The sequence below is a fragment of the Uranotaenia lowii genome, chromosome 2, assembly GCF_029784155.1.
Source record: "Uranotaenia lowii strain MFRU-FL chromosome 2, ASM2978415v1, whole genome shotgun sequence".
Taxonomy (NCBI): domain Eukaryota; kingdom Metazoa; phylum Arthropoda; class Insecta; order Diptera; family Culicidae; genus Uranotaenia; species Uranotaenia lowii.
The window spans coordinates 228448797-228450506 of NC_073692.1; the positions used below are offsets into that span (position 1 = coordinate 228448797).

Consider the following 1710-nt stretch of genomic DNA (forward strand, 5'->3'; position numbering starts at 1 on the left):
AGTTTTTCAACAAATATTTTGTTCTTCGCCAATCAATTGCCAAATTACTTATGTAAATTTAATCAAAATTTTGATCAAGACTAATATTTCATCTAAAGACTGCAACACGATGGGATTTAAAACAAAAAAGCTATTGCGGTTCAAAAATTGTATTTTGTCTGCAAATTGCTATATTGAACGCAATGAATAAAATGTACTCATTACATGTTAAACGACAATTTGCGGCAAAAATACAATCTTTGAACCGCAATAATTTCTTTGTTTGTTTGTTCGTGTTCCAGTTTTCAGGTAAATTGTTAGTCTTCATTTGAATTTAATGAAATCAACATAAAGGAGCAATTGATTTGTTAAGACTTAAGACAAAATATTCGATGAAAACCTCATTTTTTAAAACGTATTGCTTATAAGAGCTGCATTTGTTTGGTGATATTTCGTAAAAAAATCTTCAGACAAATTTCATTGAAACTTCGCCAGAAGTTATTTGTTTTATTTTAATATGCATAAACTCTTACCGAAGAAATTATTTGGGAATGGATTCAGTAAGGTAGTTACCATTTACTGCAGCTCTAAACAAAGCTGAGTTTCATCCTTCAAGTTTTGAATTTCCATGCGGCGCATTGACATCTGCTGGTTCATACAGCTGGTGTACGATGGAATTTTGGCGTTCAAATCATCCTCAAACTCACGAATAGTTTGATCGAATTCCGGGACAGATTCATCTACGTTCAGTTGCAAATTGGCAATGGCGTCCAGAACTGATTGCGGATTGTTGATGATGTTGCGTCTCTCGAATACCTCGAACAGGCTATACTTGTTGATGTTACTCTCGTCTGTTTGGAACTGACCGTAGATGGTGGCAACGATACCGGAAATGCTGTTGTCTAGAGCCTTGATACAATTGGAGAAGTCAATTCCGATCCATCCCATGATACCCTCAAGCTTGGGCACGTTGTTCTCCCAGCACCAGCTGTCCAAGGCTTTGCCGTACTCCATGACTTCCGATTCCTCCTTAATGATTTGTTGCAACAGATCCGTTTTGGTGGCGAACACATTGTGGTAGAAGTTGTTTAAAGCATTCGACGCCTTCTGTTTTGCTTCGGACACTTTCAAGACGGCTGAGTCCTGAACATATTTGATCTCTGGAATGGCCTCACGCAGTTTCGTCAATGCATCGATCGATGACTGGCGAGATTGGGCTGATCCAAGAGCCTTAAACGAACAATCAGTCAACAGAAAATAGGTCACAAATAAGTGATGAACTTACCACAAAAGCTAGTAGAACGGAGGCGATGAACAGCTTCATGTTCGAAATATTTAAGAGTTGAATTTACAACTAGACTTCAGAGGCAATCGAATTGAGAATGATAGCTTGTACAGGAATAAACGAAGCTTTTATAGGTGGCACTCCCTAAACAGCAGAGCTTTTGGGGTTAGATTAGATTACTAATTCGTGCTATCTGAGGCTTTAAAAGATCATGAGAAAAGTAATAACAAGCGAATGAAAAAATGGCTTTCTTTTTGGTCGTTAGAACACAACGATACCGTAGTAATTTTGAATAACTTTGACGGTTGTCGAATAATTCTAATGCAACTTTTTTTTTTTTTTTTTTTTAAAGTGGATCAATGCAAAGAATCGAAGCACCGGAAAATTGAATATACATATTTATTCGGAGAAAATCGTGTTAAATGGGTATGGGTATTGGGTTATGG

The 1710-nt window shown here is 37.0% G+C and overlaps 1 protein-coding gene across 1 annotated transcript; it reads right to left on the bottom strand.

The window, feature by feature from the left end:
• Positions 1 to 454: 454 nt before the first annotated feature.
• On the bottom strand, positions 455 to 1378 carry LOC129747403 (uncharacterized). The gene is made up of 2 exons (XM_055741610.1): positions 1265 to 1378; positions 455 to 1209 (listed from the first exon to the last, which is right to left on the bottom strand). Exons 1-2 carry the CDS (start codon positions 1301 to 1303, stop codon positions 556 to 558), a joined length of 693 nt encoding a protein of 230 aa, XP_055597585.1. The 5' UTR covers positions 1304 to 1378; the 3' UTR covers positions 455 to 555.
• Positions 1379 to 1710: the final 332 nt, after the last annotated feature.